Here is an 18,724-nt window from a genome sequence, read left to right as displayed (position 1 = left end):
TAGCTCGGTGCTGGTTCCACACAAAATACCCTTACACTATGCTTTTGACAGTGGGTTGGAACAGGATACATGCATAGTTAACAACTGTTGTGTGCACAGATGTTCGGGTTACGTGAGGTTGCCTAGAACCAGTTTCCATGGCAATGAATGACTATGACATCACACTTCAGTACTTTATTCTTGAAAAGCTGTGCATGTTATGTTTGAAAGGAGATTTTAGTAACTGATTTTTACCCCCGCCCCCAAAGAAATGAGGGTTGTTTCATTGCTGTTTGTGTTGTTTTCAGGATCATACATTTAGTGGCATTTAATCATAATAACACATCATACACTTCAGACAGTTGTATTTACAATACATTATTCAGTGTGCATTATTAGGTACACAATGCATTTTTTTTTCTGGGTAATCATTGTTTAATTGCTTGTAAGAAAACTTCAAAATTTGCCAAAGGAACTATAGAAATATAATTGGTCTAAAGTCACGTCTAAGTCACCGTACAGGGTACACTTGATACATTTTTAAAATGTTTTGTTTTATTTTTACTGGGCTTATGTATAACATGAATATGTAGTACATTCATCAGTTTGATCATACATTTTGGAGTTCTTGGGAGTGTGTATCTATATTTCTATGTACATGATTCAGTTTTAAAAGAAAAGAGATTTACATTTGTTTTGATTAGCCATATGTACAGAATGCAAGTTAGATGGGGAACAGACCCTGACTTATTATGTTGTATGTGTCTGTATGTGTGTGTGTGCCTATGTCTACACTGTTTGATTGGGGTTTTTTTTGTTCATTTGTTTTAGTCAAAGGATGTAGTTTATCAATGGAATTATCCAGATAAGGTCAAGTGGCAAAATCAAAAGGGACCACACTTATAATGCAATTGTTTTAAATATGTGTAGCAATAAACAGATGTTAAAAGCTGCACAATATTCTTTGGCTTATTGGCAATTTTTCCCCGAGTGTTGACAGGAAGGAATTACAGTGTCAATATTAAAGTCCCATATGTGTGTATACCTCTATGATTTTTATGCATCTTCTTATACAACCTTTCCCTCTTTCTCTAACACCTATCACACAGGCAATTCCAGCGCTGTTTTGAGCAATGGCGGCAGTTCCACTGCGACATGCGAGACCTGGCCTCCTGGCTGTCCGAGGCCGAGCGGGCCATCCAGGATAGCAAGCGGACCGACGGCCGACTCAACATCGAGAAGGCAGCCAGTCAGCAGCAGGTACGTGTGTTTCAATGCCTTCACATTCCCCCATGATTCACCACCTCGACTTGTTCTTCCTCAGCATCCCGTTTTGCGGGCCACCAACTAACTTGCAGTAAAGTTGTCTCCCTTCTCATGCATGTTTGCCTCAAAATTTAACCTCCTGCAGTATAGCGATGTTGAGGCGTGTTGTTCTTCTCGCAGTTTATCTGTTTATGCCGTCATTTGTCACAGCATGATTATTTCTCGTCGTGATGGCGACTCGAGAAATGACTTCTGCGGGTAGTTTTCTGACACTAATAGTCTATTCACCCAGGGAAGTGTTCTCAGGGTAAGCACCATTTTCCCAGCGTGCCCGTACCATTATTACTATTACCTCGGCTTTGCCAGGTATCCATTTATTTCATGCAACTCAAGAGGAACATAGTGGGAAGAATATCTCTTTTGGGATGGACATGCCAGGCAAGATTCAAAATCCTGGATGTCTTGTTTTAATGCTCTAGAACCTTGTCCACTATACCACAGTGACCATGTTTCTGAGCTATCATATTACTCCCATAGGGCTGCTGTATTTACTCATGACTTTCATTTCAAACAACAACAACAACATCATCAAAATCTTTAGACAAGAGAAAATGGCTGCTAGACCCACCCTTTTTGTAACGACTTAAATCCTCTAGTCAATACTACTATGTACACTGTACTGTGTATTCCAAGCATGATGTAAATGTATCACATCATCTTATGTAGTCCATTACCCAACCAAGGTTATGAGTAGATTCAAGTCCATGTCCTACTATTTCTATTTAAAAAGGCTGTTTACCATTTTCTTTGGTGAGCTGTTCAACTAATATATGGCTGCGTTTTATATAATGATAGCAAGAGTGTGTCGTAAACAATCTGCTCCATTTTTTTTAAATTTCTTCTGGAAATGATTGCTTCAGGATAGTCGAACCTGCTTCCTAAAGGGTGATATAACATCAGTATCATGTTTTCTACCACCAGAAAGGGCACCATGTAGATAAATACTGTTTGAAACAATATTTTTCTGGTGAGCTCGACTCTTGAATGAGAACCATTAGACCATTTGAACTCTTTAGCCCCTAGAACGGCATGCAACCACCTTATGAAGTGTTTGTATGTGTGTACGTGTATGGTGTGCCACGTGTGAAAAGAGATTTGTTCATTGCCTGGTTATTCCTTTTGCTTTGAGCTTGATTAGCTCAAAAAGCCCCATATGTATTGCATTGTACACACTGTCCAAAGTCTCTGACACAGAAAGGGTTAAAAAGACAATAAATTGTGTGTGAATCCATGAATAATAGGGGGTACTTTGCTGCTTTCGTCAGTGGGTACAGGTTGACATTGTAAGAAACCTGTGGGAACTAAAAGGTTAATGTCAAGTATTCAATGTTAGTGTTTATCAGGTCATGATTTTTTTTTTTTTTTTTTTTTATATAGAGAGAGTTACCCACTCCCCTACCTCAGCACAGCAATCAAACTTTGTGGTGTTCCCTTTATGAAAGGCCTGGTAGCATTGAACATACCCATACACCAATATACACTCCTTGTGTGTATGTGTGTGGGTAGTCGGTATCTAGTTTTTCTGGGAAGGGTCTCTCTTGCACTTTTGCAACCTTGCTCGGGTCACCAGTGATAGTCGCAAAATTTTTGGAAGAGGGGCGGGGAGTGCGTGCCTGCGCATGATGTTTGGGTTACATGCCAGATCTACGGCTGTACTGTGAAGTGATGTTGGGGAGAACATCTGGGCAAATTGGAACCAACATGAGAAAATGGCAGGGAATTGAGAGTTTTTGACATTGAGGGGTGGGAGGGGAATGGTTGTGGATGTAGCTGGAGAGAGGAGGAATGGGAGAAGGAGCTAAATGGAGTGGATGAGGAGTAAAAAGAGGAGATGGAAGAGGAGAAGGAGGTGATGAAGAAAGGTGGTAGTTGGTTAAGGAGTTGGAGGTGAAGGGGGAATATTAACAGGTGTTGTTGAGGACCGGAGGTGAGGATGTTGTGGAGGAGGGGAGGAAAGAAGAAGAGGAGGAGGAGATAATTGTCTAAGGAGAGGGAGTTAAAGGAAGAAGATTGTAAGGTCATTGTGGAGAAATGCAGAATAGAAAGTAGTGGAGGAGGCGGAAGAAGAACATGGGTTGAAAAAGAGGATGCGATGAAGAAAGGAGGTTCTTGGTTGTCGAGGTGGAAGTAAAGGTCAAAGATTGACCCGTTCCATACTGAATTGTGAAACCCCCATAGACTTGATACACAGGCCACCAGGTTCCCATAGGAAACCGGTTAACAGGTTGGTGTAGAAGGAGTTGAAGAATGGAAGGGAGGATGTTGTGGAGGAGGGAGGATAGGAGGAGGAAGGGGAGGAGGAGGAGGAGGAGGAAAAAGAAGGGGTTGAAAAAGAAGGGGTGGTGAAGAAAGGAGTTACAGTATAGTTGGTTAAGGAGGTGCAAGTAAAGGTCGAAGATTACAAGGTTGATGCGGAAGTGGTTGAAGAATGGAAGGGAGGATGTTTGGGAGGAGGGAGGGAGGAAGGGAGGTATACAAAGAGGAGGAAGAGGAAGAGAAGGTGGAAGAAGAAGTGAAGATGATGATGAAAGGAGGTGGTGTTCTCAAGAGGTGGAGGTAAAGGAAGATGATTAACATACCATTGTTGAGGAATGAAGGAGAGAAAGAGGAGGAAGAATGAAGGGAGAAGAGAAGGGAGGAGAGAGTATTTGTTTGTTGTCTTTCTGCTTGATTAGACCTGCATCTGGTTCCTCTTTCCTGTGCTCAGCAAGTATGTGTTACTTCAGTTTCTGTCAGGGCATTCAGACGCAAAAAAAAATGTATACGAGAACGGTATAGCTATACCAAAACGGTATAGCTATACGATGAATTTATACGTCTGAACGCTGACTAACGAAACGACGTATAACGAAACGAAGTATAGCGAAACGACGGTCAGAGCATCGTTTTGAACTAGTACTCAATAACGAATCAGCATTCCATCGTGTGCATTGTGCGTCTGAACGTATGGCGACCATAGAACGGTATAACTGGGCGGGGCTTAATGGGAGCGAATACGAAAGGTGACCTTGTACCTGTCACTCATGACCATAACAACATGCGCAATGAGAAACTGCACATCTACACAGCGTTTTTCCGGAATGGTCGAAATTAGTGTCTGAATGGTCTATCGGCTATACGATGATTCTTTATACGTCATTTCTTTATCGAGTTTTGGTATAAACTGGCTTCCGTCTGAATAGGGGGTGAGATGATCAGAATGAGTTTGGAAACTGAACATCAATGCTGAGGCATTTTAACCAGTAATAAAACAAATTATACAGTTAGTTGCTCAACAAGATGTAGAGTATACTGGTGCAATGAAACATTAACACTTGACCTGATTAATGTAACACATATTAAGGAAAGTATGCACTGTTCTACATTCACATTCAGCAAATGTGGTGTAATGAACACTTGATTCAAATTATCATTGAAATTACTCTTGTGATCCAAATGTTTTTAGTGGTATAGCCTTTTTCTTTTTAGCAAACTCCAGCTGTATCTAACAAAAAAGGAATGGTGTATTCTAAATATAATTCTGACCTAATTCATTCCATTAAAACTCTCTAGGTGTGTTTGTGTAACCTGTGCATGCAATTTCAAAAGGGCATCAAGCCTTGCTTAAGGCAGGGATTAGAGAAAGTGAAGAAATATTCACTTTCCCACGGACCAGTATTGCAGAGGAAGTGCACGTCTGTGCTTCTTTTTATGCACAGACGTGCTTTAACCCTTTGAGGATGATGAAATCCTGCCATAACACACATTACCCATAGACACCTCACGGAGTGTAGTTTTCAATGGGTTAAGTTCATTCGAGTTTGTGAGCAGACGAGGGCGACAAATCAGTTTTGTGCTGTGTCAGTAGAATACAGCTCTCGAGAGCATTGAATAGAGAGAGGAATACCAACTCCATCTACCTCACTAAATTTGTACACTTCGGGCTCAGGCTAGAACTTCCAAGACAACCAGGATGATACACTCTATAGCCTGTCCCACGTTGGATTAACCCATCGTTGATGGTAATCTCGTTGATACTGTGTAAAGCCTATGGGAGAATTAGAATCTTGAAGGAAATGGGGTAAGGTACATTATCTTTGATTGCATGAAAGCATCTACCACATGGGTTTTGTTTTATGTTGGTATGTGAATGCCGCTGCTTGCAAGCAAAGAAATCAGACTAAGATGGTCCCACAGAGATGTGTTTGTGGAGTGGCCTCCTTAACCCATTGAAGATGAGTTGATTTTGCTATAACATGCATTTCCCATAGACACCTGCTCGAGCATACTCTAGACTAGTCTTCAGCAGGTTAAAGACTCTATGTCCCTTTCCTTATGTTGTACCATGGGTATGTGCAGGTGTATGCAGTGGGTTTAAGTCTTTACCTACTACAACAGAGTGATATGTTACCATCAGTTTGCATTGTACGTGTGACTCTAAAAAGTAAAGTAAAAAAAGAAAAGAAAAAGAAAAGTAAAAAGGAAATTCTCTTCTGCACTTATGAATTATTTCTGATTTAATGTTAAAAATTGGTGTCAGTATCATTAAAACTTTCAAAGATTTTCTGATTGACATTGGTTGTTAATCGATGGCAATCTATATAAGGTGAACGTACTTAACAACAATAGCATTGGTTGCACAACTCTTTACAATAAGATTACAGCATATGCACTCAGCACTGTCACAGACTGATTTAATCAACAACACATATTCTACTCTTATGGGATTTAGTTTTATGGCAGTAAAATTACAAATTAGAATTTAAACTTTTAACCCAACGAGGAAGAGCTGATTTTGTTATAGTACGCATTTCCCATATACAACGTGTTGACATGCACCTGCCCAAGCATACTCAGGACTGGTTTTCAAGGGGTTAAGAAACTACAATTTTTTATATGCTCCCTGTCGTCAAGACCACAACTCCATTCAACCGTGCTTGACAACTTGAGCATATCGCATCACGTGGCCCTTGTACTCATATCGAGAGACGCTGGATACCGAACCCCACTGTGCAAAGCCTCGTTCCACCACACCCCCCCCCCCCCCTTAACCTGCAGTGCATTCACATCTTCCTCTGATCATGTGACGCGACGGCCGAGGAGCACTAATTGTGAGCGTCATGCTTGTCTTAACGCCGGAGACTCAGGGTCTTTCTGGCGTCTCAATGCGTATGGCGGTTGAACTGGTATCCTCCCTGTTGGCTGGTTAAGTGTGAGTCTTTGGATACAGCAAGTCGATTTCACTGGGGTAGATTTAGTGCACTATACTGAGTGATGAATGATTGTTATTATGTGTGTTAGTGCATGTTTGTGTATGTGTGTTTATTATATGTATATTGTGTGTAGGTACTTATGCGTAATGTTCATGTGTGCGTGTCTGTGTGTGTGCTTATCTGAATTGTAGGGGATCATTTCCAACAAGCCTCTTGTATGCTTTTTTTATGATCCCTCCATTCAAAATGTATCAATTGTAGCAAGACAATTGTATTTTGATTTTTGTATATGTTAGGTTTTGAAATGGAAATAAATGAATGAATGAATGAACAAATGAATGCATGAATACATGAATCTGAATATACCCATTTTCCACTACTTTTGTCAGTCAATCATTTAATTCTTTTTGGATTGCAATTTGTAACAAGCCATACAAGATTTTGGATTGTACAATCTGTGTCTCTCAATAGATTTACATTTTATGTAACGCGCAAACCTGCGTCCATGTAGTGTCAGTTTAAACACAGTGAAGTATTGAGCCCATAGACTTTAGGCAGTAACTAGCTCACTTCTGGTTGTTGCCGGACACAGTGATCAGATTTTTGGAACAACATAATGGCAACAGTAGCAAAAAATAAAGAGAAGAACAACAACAGAAATAAAAGCAGCAAGAACATCATAAAAGCTTTGTACAAAAGCTGTCTGCATGGGAAAAAAGAAATGTAAATGTAGCCATTTGCCAGAAAGCTGTAAATGTAGTCATTCTTCAAGTAAGTGCACTTCACCATTTCTTTCTTCTGCTTGATAGTATACACAAATATGAATTTATGTGAACTATGTTTCATCCTTAGGGAGATCAACAAGGAAACAAGCAGAAACATATGGAACTATTTTTTACTCAGTTATTCCATATATATAGGAGGAAAAGTGAAGGCTTACAGGTAGTGTAGATATAGCATGGATTTGCTGGCATAATGTATAGTCCTGTGAGTGTGCCAGTGCTGGTTGTTTCATGCACATGACATTTATTCACATTCAATGCCAGCTTAAATGGTATATATGAAAGATGTTTCATTTGGGGTTCTGTGGGTTAAATGTGGAAGGTTTGGCAACATTATCCGGGGACATTGTTCGTCAGGAGAAGAAAGATGAGCGTTTCGCAAACACACCGCGCTTGGTGACATCGCAAGCCCGAGAGGCAAAGAGCACTAAGAGAAAGCGTATTTACCCGACATGGGGAAAAAAACACAATATCAAATAGTACCGTACTGCACAACACTTTTAATAAACAGATTTGAGTAGCAAAGCCTGGGCATACAGTTGGGTATGCCAGTGCCGCTTGTTTCATGCTTTGAACTTGGTTTGGTTTAAGTTGCATTTATTGTGACCATACTGTACTATGCTGTCGTAGTTCATGTCTCTTACTCATATTGCATGTGCATGCTGCGTGATAATGGTAGATATAACTTTGCATGTAGACTTGCTTATTACTTCTTCTTTTTTTTTGATATTTCCCCTCAAGGTGGTGATGACAAGCTATTCAGTTAAGCAAAATCACCTCTGAAAACATCTCCATACCTCAAATCTAGCCTGCATTTTGTAGCTGTTGGAAGTCAAGGCAAAGCCTCAGGCAAGCTAGTCTGTTGTCAGGAAAGCCATTGTTACAGAAGATGTGTGCAAAAGATAGAAAAACGAAGATGTTTTAATTGTAAACTGATATTATATACATTATTATACATTAAAATCAGTTGTATCAACAGAGTAGTATGATATGATAGAGATGCCTCATATTTTGGCCCTGCTGCTGTATGCAGCCACTTCGTAATTCCATGCCATACCAGCTATTGCAGTAGAAGGTTGTCTTGGGATTTGCATGCTAATGCCAACGCTGATTGGATCATGGGATCGGTAGGAGATTTTATGGTGTGCTGAACATCAAGCTTGGCTGATGAGCTGCTGTGAAGGTTACGTAGTCCTTTGCCAAGAAGATTATACACTAGGTGCTGGGAAGGAATGGGGTGGGCAGGGGAATTGGGACCCAGTGATATTCTTCCAGTTAGGCTCAAGAAATGTATAAGGGCAAGCAAAAATATCCTCTGACTGCAAACAACGTTTTCAAAAGAGATATTAAAGTAGGTATGAGTTTAAGAAAATATACCCTCAAACCTGCTGTACATCGATCAAAGCCTAGAGATGTTGGGCAATCAAATAGCACTATATGGATAACAAACAGGTGATACAGCTAGGCCGAGATGAGGATGATTTGACTTTTTGAGGACACCATACAGCTCCATAGAACCCAAGCTGTATTCAGAACAGAATGATAATGAGTCTGTGGCATGTCATAAATATTGAACTGTACAGCATTGTGAAGTGTATGTGGAGTACAAAGTGCTTTGTTTTGACACTTGATATGGCCAGATCTGTAGTGCAGCAAATTCTGGAGATGAATTTCTGTCAGGAAGGACAGACAGTATAGATTTTATATATTTCAGTTTCATCACTACCATTGTGTCCTGTATTTGACCCATTGAGGATGAGACCTGAATGATGAGTATACTCAGGCAGGTGCCTATGGGAAATGCGTGTTCTAGCAAAATCAGTCAGTCCTCAACGGGTTTTAAGAAGAACAAGGCGATTTTGACCACTATTGCTTGACTTAAGCCGGGGATGTGCACAAATGAGATTTTGTAGAGTTTATGTTGCCATTGCCAATGAACTTGGTTAAAAACACATATATATAATACAATAGGGCTATTTGAATGTTGAAGTATGTTGACCTGTAATATATTACAAACATCTCTTGCTATCTTTACAATGATTATTAATGCTATAATAATAGTAGTATTGATAGTTGCTGAAGTAATGATTATGACAAGAGTAATTGTTATGCAATGATAATTAATTGTAATCACGATTACTGCAACTATTATTTTTGTTTCCATTATCATCGTTATTCAATATGGCACTTCATTATAATGCATCGATATCCACAATGGTTCGAGATGTACGTGTTTAGTTGGTACAGTTTCATTTGCATCAATAGCTAGGCTGCTCATTGGCATTCACACATTTTGGGATTCACAGATTTTATGAAGAATGGAAAGGGGTGATTAAGCATGGAAAATGGTCATTAAAAACAGAAGAGGAATTCCTGCATTTCTTCTTGCAATATCTCTAAATCTGTGTATATATTTTCATTCACTGTCTCATTGGTTGCATTTGCTTGGAGTATTTAAAGGCATAATTTACATTTCGCAGATGAAACAAAAACCCAGCATTAGTGCTTTAAAATAGTTCTTAAATGTGAGTTAGGGATAGAAACAACCACTGTAAAAATTTGAGTCTGTAAAATCGATGTTAAGTATTGTTGAATAAACAAAATGTGAACAATAGTGATAATAAAAATGTTTCCAGACTAAACCGTCTACAGTTATGGTTTATTGAGAAAAATACAGATATCTCCTTATATTTTAGGCTTTATCGCAAAAATTTTATAAGATAGGATGTTTTGTGGTACAACAGACCTACACATGTGCATTAAATGTCATATCTTGACAAATTGTGAAATCACTGTTCCCAAAGGTAAAAAGGACCATTAAAAGGAGGGAAACGGCAGACATGTGAGATGGTGCAGGGATAAGATAAATCATTAGCTCTCAAAGCAAGTGGATGGCTTAAAGTGAAGTGACTCTTTGAAAGGGTGTGGGAGAAAGGATCAATCATGAAATGATGCTGTTTTGGTTTGGGTTTTTAAAGAGCATGGGTAGCACTTGTTGACGTTTGTCTTCAGGCTACATTAGAATAATTTCCGAGCCACGTGAGCAGTGGCCTCTGATTTTTCAGCACCGTAATGGATCTCAAACAGACTTTAAAGTTTCTTTAGCAATGTTGCCGCTGGCACCTTTTGGATGAGAAAAAGGGAAAGAAAACATTTTGATCGATTGCAGTGAGATAAATCACATATGAGTCCAAGAACTGTGTGACTGTGGTTGGCTGACAGCCCAGCTTTGTATCAAGGTATTTCTGTCACCCATCCAATAAATGGTTACCTGACTATATTGAGGTTTGCGTTCTTTTTTCTCCAAACAGCAGTCCTTTCAAGGAATACATACAAATTGTGTTACCGCTAACCTCTCTTTCATATTTACATCACCGTGCAAACTTTCAAACAACACAGAAATGGTAATTTTCACAAGTTTACATGCGAACTTTTAGTACACTTTTGATACCCTTTTGGAGCACATCGGGAAGTAGTCCACTTTTGGCTCGGTAAAGTACAGCACGGAATACTTAAGGAGCATTGGAGCGCTCCTTTGGCGTGGGTATGGTATGGTATGGTACAGTTTGCTTTAGGATAGTGCTCGAACACACCCTTGTACTCTCTTTATTGCTACAAGGCATTTACCAGCAACTGATCAGAAAAAAAAAGACATTTTAATTTCGTTGAATGCCTCATAGTTTGTAGTATTTCTCTGTCATTTCTGCTGGTTTATCTGGCTTTACCAACGGAAGAGTTGGGCTAAGCTGATATAAGTGTACCCAGTGCTTTGGTCCTAAGGGTTTTCTAGTTCATGTGTATGATGTACAAGGCCTCATTACATTTGCTCCTGCGACAATTGCTCCCATGAAATAGCTACACACTATTAAAAGCCAAATGTAAATTTTACCCACAAACATAACCCTAACCCTAACTCTAACCCTAATCCTATCTTCACATCAAACTAAACATACTGTAAATGCTATCATAACCCTAACCATACATCCATGGAGAAATAAGACTGCCGCAACTGTAGCAGGAACAAATGAGGTATCAACAGTGTATAAACATGCCCCCTACCCCCCCCCCCCAAAAAAAATAAAAAATACTGACAACAACATTGTGTACTTTAAAGTGTGTATAGATACTGTAAAACATGATAAATTCGCGTCATGAAATTTTCGCGAATTGGAGCTGACGGCCTTTTTTGCGGCCTGAAATTTTCGCGAACTGCCACTGGCATTCAATGTATATAGTGTAGAAAGGAACTTTCGCGTGCATTTTAATTTCGCGAAATTAAAAAAGCACACGAACATTCCTCGTTTTACAGTATATTGCTCATTAAGACCAGCTCATATCCATTTCCATGTCCTAGCATCTTCACATGCATGGACTAATACAACCTCATGCAAGCGTTCAAACTCAAAGGCTAACTCATACTTCAGGTTGATATCGACTCGGCTCCTAATTCCCGTGGAGTAATATCTCACCACCTCATGCTGAAAAAAAAAAGTATTGGATGTATCATTATATGATTACTTATTAGCTGTGAATGCTGGGCAGTTATACGGAACACTGGGCTTTAGCTCCTGAAGAGAGGGTATAAATAAGGAAAAAAAAAGGTTGGTGAAATTGAACAGCTTGTGAAAGTCACTCCACCCCCCCCCCATCTCTCCCTCTCTCTCATCGTTTTTATTCCTGTCTCTCTCTTTTTTTCTTTCATTCTATCTCTCTACTATTACTCTCCCCATCTCTTCCGCTCCATCCCATCTCTCCTTCCCACGCTCTTCCTCTTTCACTCTCTATCACTGCACTGTGCACTCCTTCCACGAACTGAAAGAACACAGCTGCTTTCGCTTTTCATAGTTGTGTTTTCTCTTGCATTCAAGAATTAATTTCAGATGGTTGGTTTCGTAGTGGCTAGCTCTACCGGCTGCCTGTACACATGTTTTGTGGTGGCAGAGGGCTGTGTTGGACCTTGTATGCTCTCTATGAGAGCAGATGTTTACCACCAGGGAAAATGACCAACAGCGTGTTGTGGTTGCTTTCGTGGAATATAATGACCGTCTCTTAAAAAACAGAAAACATGCATCTGTATACAGGAATGCATACATGTAAGTGATGAATACGGGTGTGACACGTACATCACCGCCAAGCTGTGTTGGAATTCTCCAAACTTCTGTGGATTTCGATCTTTAATTTTGGATGTTTATAAGCACAGTTGTGGATGGAACACACGTATAGTGGATTGTTGTACAGAGAATTGGACATACTTTCTTGTGCAAAATACTTTCTTGTGAATCTTGTTGGCAGTGATCTTGGATTATCATAACTCCCTGATAAGCACAAAAGTCTGTGAAGTGTATACAAGGAATAGTACATTACTCGCGCACACATGGAAATAGAAAACAACACAGCGACCAATCTCGTTCAACTATTCCTTGAGGATTATATTCTGGAGTATGTTTGCAGGTAGTCGGCTGTTGCCTGCAAATTTGGATCTAGTACTGCATGTGAATAAGAGGAGCCATAGTGAAATATATTTGATATAGGTTTGAGCAATGAAGTCACCTATTAGGTACGTTCTTCCCTGTGTGTTTGTCTAACACCCGGTATTTACTGACCTGAATTTGGATGTAAATTTACTGTCAACTCTGTATTGAGGTGTATTATAATCATCAGTGGTCTACTTCTAGTAGTAGTAGTCGTAGTAGTAGTAGTAGTGGTAGTAGTAGTAGTAGTAGTAGTAGTAGAAGTAGTAGTAGTAGTAGTAGTAGTAGTAGTAGTAGTAGTAGTAGAAGTAGTAGTAGTAGAAGTAGTAGTACATTGTAGTAGTAGTAGTAGTAGTAGTGGTAGTAGTATAGTAGTAGTGGCAGTAGTGATTGCAGTGTTGACAATAATGATGATGCAGCTACTGAGGATTATAGTGATACTGATGATGTCTATATTTACGTATATCTATAAGTATATTTACAATGCATCCACTCCACATTCAGTACAAACAAAATTTGCGATGATATCTTGAAACTGCTATGGCTGAAACGATGCTATAATGGTAGAATGAACTTGACTTCAGATGTCAATGAAAATTTATTTCATATTTACACATAGATGTAGATCGACCACAGTCAATGGCGATCTGATTGCAATAATGTAAACTTAATGATATTTTCAGATTGTTTGTGTGAGAGAGTTAAAGGGATAGTACAGTATTGGTGGAGATGAGAATTGGGCTTTTCACTTTTTGCAAGATACCAAGAAAGCACTTATTATGTAGTACAGAGCATACCTGTTTAAGAGGAATTCAAAGTTTATTTGATGAAAATCGGGTTTTGAATAACTGAAACATCCAAAAACAAAGTAAAACAAAGCAATCGTAATAAAGTGTGGGTCCCACACTTTATTAGAATCGCTCTTTTTGGGATATCTCAGCCATTTCAAAACCAATTTTCATCAAATAAACATTGAATTCCTCTTAGAATTACATGCTCTTTCATATTTTACAAGAGGTTTCTCATTATCTCACCAAAAAATGTTAGAAACCCGACATTAGGTCTCAACCAGAACTGTACGATCCCTTTAAAGTATTGTCTGCTTACTCTTCTTGTTTGATACATCAAGACGTTGTCTGATTGGTTAGAAGTCTTTGAAGTAGTTGCTTTTTTCTCTTTTAGGTTAGTTTGTGTAGTAACCCCATTGTTTATGGGAACTGTGTGGGCCATATGTTGATGCTGTGTGAAATTACATTATATTGGTATCAAGGGGTTAAGATGATCGTGTATACATGCTAAAGAGAGAAAACATTTGTGCTTTAGTTTCATGTAGTAGTGACATGATATATGAGTGATAAGGAATGATGCCGTAATACCTAGAATGAGTTGTTTGGAAGTGATGTGTATGTGAGCATCATATAGAAACTTGAGAAATTTATGGCCTTGTTATCTTTGTAAGGAAAACCTTTTAGAGTGAAACTAAAACTTGCTGAGATATATGCCCTGCATGAAATCTGTTGTACATTGTACACTGTATGTGAAGTAAATGTATTCTCTGTATACCAGGATATGTACAATCCAAGGTAGGCATTCACAGTGGTAGTTTAAGTCATTGGGTCATATTACCTTTGACTGAGTAAATGTATGTGGCACATCACATACTTATTCACATCCACAGACTGAATATCGTCTGACGCTTTTAAATATTGCACTGTAACATATTGCTGTTTATCGATAGGTTTGCGTGTGGTTGTGCGTTTGAGCAAAGTATGCGAAGTTGGCAGCCTGTCGACTGAGTTGGCCGTACATATTTGGCAAAGAAAGGGTTAAGGGAGATTATATCCGTAGTCTTGGCAAGCATGTCCGATGAAAGATATCATCAGTGAAGGATGTTGTAGTCCATTTCCCCCTTCCATTTTCTCTATTGTCTGTAATATAGGGCTGAGTTTTGATATATGTGCCAAAATGCTCAAGAAATGACGTGTGTAGACAAGTAATATTTTTGCTATCCCTGCGATGCATGTAGCACTGACATCATACTCATTAGTGAGGGTAGACTTGGTGAGGCATGTGGTTCGTCCGTGATCATTGACCAGTGGACCGTTGCCACTTTGAAGCAATCATTACCCAATCATCAATCAGGCAGAAGATGCCCTGTTTGCATAAAATGAGATTCTGTATTTCACAAGCTGACCTAATTTCCCATTTAGATACCATATACATATATGTAGAGTCACAGCTGTTGTATCCTCTGAATGATGTTGGTGTAATCACTTAAAGGTATAATTTACCATTTGCAGATGAAACAAAAAGTCAGCTTTAGTGCTTCGAAATAGTTCTAAAATGTGAGTTTGGAATAGAAACACCAAATGTAAAAATTTGAATCAGTATAATCAGTGTTAAGTATTGTAAAATGTGCAGAATGTGAACAATAATTTTAATAAATATTTTCTAGATTAAACCATCTACAGTTATGGTTTAGTGAGAAAAATAGTTATATCTCCTAATTTATATTCAAGGCTTTATTGCAGAATGTTTCCATGTTAGGATGTATTGTAATATAACTGACCTACACATATGCATCAAATGTGATATTGCGAACATTTTTTAAATCACTGCTCCCAATGGTAAACAGTACCTTTAATGTGTTGAAGACGAGTCCTGAGTTTTCTTGGGCAGGTGTCTTTGGGAAAAATGTGTTATAGCAAAATCACCTCTTCTACTGTTAGTTTGAAGACAGGTGTAAGTGACAAGCCAATTCAGGGTGGTCCATGAGGGGTTTTAGCATGTCGCTGCAACATGCTAAAATTCTTGTGCAACATCCTAAAAAGCCAGCAACATGCTATGCAACATCCTCAAGAATTTGTAACAAGCTCAAAGTAAAAGTATTCAAAAATGTGCAAAACATGTGCATAACATAAGAAACATCAAACTACCAGGTACTTTTGATATTTGTGTGCAAAACATGAGAGAGAACAGTGAATGTAAGCAGCACAAAGAGAGATAATCAGCAAAATATTGTGTACTACGTACTCATCGTGTGCGCTCCGCGCATATTCAATTTCTGCAATATTCTCAGATTCTGAGCTTGCAACATGCTAAAATTTCAAGTTGTGGACCACCCTGCAATTGACACTACAGGTGTCTGAGGCTCAGATAGGAATGAAGAATGAAGTAGAGCTGTTTCAGTCATTGGCACTAAGTACTACAGTTTTGTTTGCATGAAGTAGACATTGAGCAATGCAGAGCCGACAGATTATGAATTATTTTTAACCCTTCCTGCACCAGGGACTTTGGACAGTGTGTACAATGATATTGTGTCCGTCAGCACTCAAAGCACTCAAGGGGTTGAATTTTCATCATGTGTGTGTACAAAAATGGCCATCCATACTCATCATACCTACCAAATGTTGGAGTGTTTGGATACTGTCAACGAAGAGAATAGAAACTGAGTATCTTGTAGCCTTGGTTCTGAAGTATGTACTGTTGTTTTAGGGATAACATATTATATTCAAGTGGATATATGATATTTTCACTGTAGTGAAGAAGTTGATCCTAGCAAAGCTCAGAGACTCTGTAAGGATGTTTCCAGGAAAATAAGATTGTGAATCAGAAATTTTATGTATTTTCATCTGCTTATGCAGCGGGAACAGTAAATTCCAGATGACCAAACTCTCACTGTAAAGAAATGTTAAAGACACATAGTGAAGAATTGGTTTCACTAATGTATTTTGGGCATTTCTCCTTGGCGGTGCATGTGAATTCGCATGCTGGGTAGGAAACTGTAAGTTTGTTAACCTGTTGGAGACTAGTCCAAGTATACTCAGGCAGCTGTCTGTGGGAATTGCGTGTTATAGCAAAATTAGCTCATCCTTAACAGGTTAAGAATAACAAAGTATGAATATTTGCTCATTTGATAATTCTATTTTTGCATGATGTGAGGATACCCTCTAATATGTGACTAACTTTAAGAGAAGTTTGTTCTTAATTTTTTCTCAAAGTAATTTTTTTTGTTTCTATACTCTTGCTGTTAATGTCCTCTAAAGATGTAATAACTTTACAGGTACAAATAACATGTCTTTTATTGACTACTCAGTAATGTGTCTCGCATCTTCCGTCCCATGTCTGGTACTTGAAGATGATGTTACCATAGATACAGACCATGAAAGGGTCTCGTAAATTCTCCAAGAATGATACAGTAGCCAAGTGCCACACCCTGTCACATGTTTCTCAAAGTCTGAATGCGGCTCATTTTTTTTTTCGTCTCCTCCTTACCACTCTGCATTCCCATCTCAGGTACTCGAGGATGGCATTGCCACACACCAGGCTATGGTAGCCTCCCTCAACTCCAACGGAGAGGACATCATCGCCCAGTCTTCCTCAGTGGATGGTGGTATGCTGCAGGAGAAGCTGGAGGGCCTCAACGCTCGCTGGAAAAGTGTCTGTGCAGAAGTCGCGTCCTGGAAAGACAGGTACAGTAATACTGACTTAAAGGCCCGTTTGCACCAAGCACAGAAATGGTTTTAATGGTCCGATTTCTTGCTATATAGTGCGCCAAAAGAACCATGTCTGGTTTTGTTACAATATCACTTCTGCGCTAATAATTTTGTTACAAACTTGATCCTTCTACTGGTGAGTTTGATGCTGTTGAGTTTGACATTGGATAAGAATAACATTTTTGGTGTTTTCGTGCTGAATTACTATTTTTCCTAGCAGGCCCAGACATGATTCCTTTTGGTGCTCCATAGAAATGATCATGACGGTTGCCGTTACTGTGCTCGGTGTAAACGCGCCCTTACAGGGAATTTCCATCCTGATATTACATGTACATTGCTTTGTATTAAAACAAAGAAATTAGAGAAGTAGATCAGTGAAAATGTGGGGGGAAATGATACATGCAAAAAATTTGTGCACTGTAAAATTTACAGAGGTAGGTAAATTGGCAACTCTGATCTGTGTGATGTGCAGTTGTAGGTGTTCCTCAAAGATGAATAAGCAGAGGAAAGAGGGAGGTGCAGAGGAGAAGGGAGATGGCTTGGAGTAGGAAAAGTTGGAGCAAAATAAGGAGGCAGGAAATATGATGGGAGAAAAGAGTGAGGGAACGATTCCCTTCGTTCAGTTTGTTCACAAAAGTTCACCAAGTTTTATGTTTCTCTCTCTCGAGAGAAAACATTTCTCCAGACCTGCTCTGCTCTGTTTCCTCCAGTGTGACTCATCCTTCATTCATCTTAACCATTTGATGACCTGTCCTCCGAGTATACTCATGCAGGTGTCTTATGGGACACAGGTGTTGTGGCAAAATCAGCTTGCCCTCAATGGGCTAATGCCACACTGATCATCATATACTGTATACGCTATAATTTCCGCGTACATAAATTTTCGCAAATTGCCGCTGTCACACATTTTCGCGAGTGGTTAAATTCGCGATTGAGGGACCAGAGAAGATATGAAGTGGCAAAGAAAGTGTGAATTTTCAACTTACTAGCAAATAAGAATGATACTAGTTATACACTGCATGAAAAAAACTTACCAAACTCTGCTAACTAGTAGGTTAGAATTCAACATTTTTGAAGTGGTTAAGTCCATCGCGCTAGATTTCTGACGAGTGGTCCCCTTGCGATAATGGATTGGCTCTCTACAGTATTCGTAAGTAGACGTGGACGTGCTATATTATGTACGTACATTTTTGTAAACAAGCTTAGCCAGTACAGTATATGGTCTGTTCGGTAAGCCATGACATGGTATACTACTAGTACTGAAATTTTCGTATCATCAAGGCAAGGGATTCATTTTGGAAGGTAATATTTTCGCGTGTTGCTAAATTCGCGAATAGCTCCCGACTCGCAAAATTCGCGAAAATAAAACTCCCGCGAAATATATAGCGTATACAGTACTGTAAAACCCGATATTTTCGCGGCATGAAATTTTCTCAAGTTGCCTCTAACATTCAGTGGGTATAGCATAGACCAGAACT

The 18,724-nt window shown here is 39.2% G+C and overlaps 1 protein-coding gene across 1 annotated transcript in view; it reads left to right on the top strand.

Moving 5' to 3' along the window:
• The window catches only part of LOC139737247 (dystrophin-like), a 466,340-nt gene that overhangs the window by 324,487 nt on the left and 123,129 nt on the right, over window positions 1–18,724 (top strand). The window contains exons 42-43 of the mRNA XM_071647923.1: window positions 1,089–1,239; window positions 17,047–17,222. Coding sequence (XP_071504024.1) covers window positions 1,089–1,239; window positions 17,047–17,222 — 327 coding nt within the window. The remainder of the gene's footprint in view (window positions 1–1,088; window positions 1,240–17,046; window positions 17,223–18,724) is intronic.

Source organism: Diadema antillarum, unplaced genomic scaffold (assembly GCF_040938485.1).
Source record: "Diadema antillarum isolate AM-2024a unplaced genomic scaffold, OU_Dant_1.0 seq00000687_RagTag, whole genome shotgun sequence".
Classification (NCBI taxonomy): domain Eukaryota; kingdom Metazoa; phylum Echinodermata; class Echinoidea; order Diadematoida; family Diadematidae; genus Diadema; species Diadema antillarum.
Note: the sequence above shows the minus strand (reverse complement) of the source record. Positions and strands in the feature narration are given on the sequence as shown.